The sequence below is a fragment of the Nanorana parkeri genome, unplaced genomic scaffold (assembly GCF_000935625.1).
Source record: "Nanorana parkeri isolate BGI_ZX_2015 unplaced genomic scaffold, ASM93562v1 scaffold2113, whole genome shotgun sequence".
Lineage (NCBI taxonomy): Eukaryota > Metazoa > Chordata > Amphibia > Anura > Dicroglossidae > Nanorana > Nanorana parkeri.
The window spans coordinates 50,958-51,346 of NW_017308381.1; the positions used below are offsets into that span (position 1 = coordinate 50,958).

The 389-nt window shown below is 57.8% G+C and overlaps 1 protein-coding gene across 1 annotated transcript in view; it reads right to left on the reverse strand.

Moving 5' to 3' along the window:
- ANKRD40 (ankyrin repeat domain 40) overlaps positions 1-389 on the reverse strand; it is a 6,794-nt gene that overhangs the window by 5,746 nt on the left and 659 nt on the right. Inside the window, exon 2 of the mRNA XM_018572714.1 lies at positions 28-247. Coding sequence (XP_018428216.1) covers positions 28-247 — 220 coding nt within the window. The remainder of the gene's footprint in view (positions 1-27; positions 248-389) is intronic.

The window sequence follows — 389 nt, forward strand, 5'->3', positions numbered from 1 at the left end:
GGGAACGTGTCGTCCTTCTTCGCCGCCGCCAGGTGGATGTTCTCCCCCCCGTTACTGAGCAGAGGGAAGCTCGGGGGGGGCGGGGCTACGTGCGGACCTCCGTTCTCAGAGAACGCCCCGGGGGCGGCCTCCTGCTTCACCGCGCTGTCGCGGGCGTAACCGAACGGGAAAGGCGGGTTGGAGAGATAATTCGGGATGAAAGATAAATCTGGTTCAGGTTTAATTTCCTCGGCCTCCAAATCCTCCACTAAAAAGAGACCAAAGAGTGATGACAGAGATCAGAAACCTCCACTCCCTACTCGGCCTCTAAAATCTGACCTCCGTCCTCCCCTTCAGTCTTCTATCTGACCTCCGTCCTCCCCTTCAGTCTTCTATCTGACCTCCGTCCT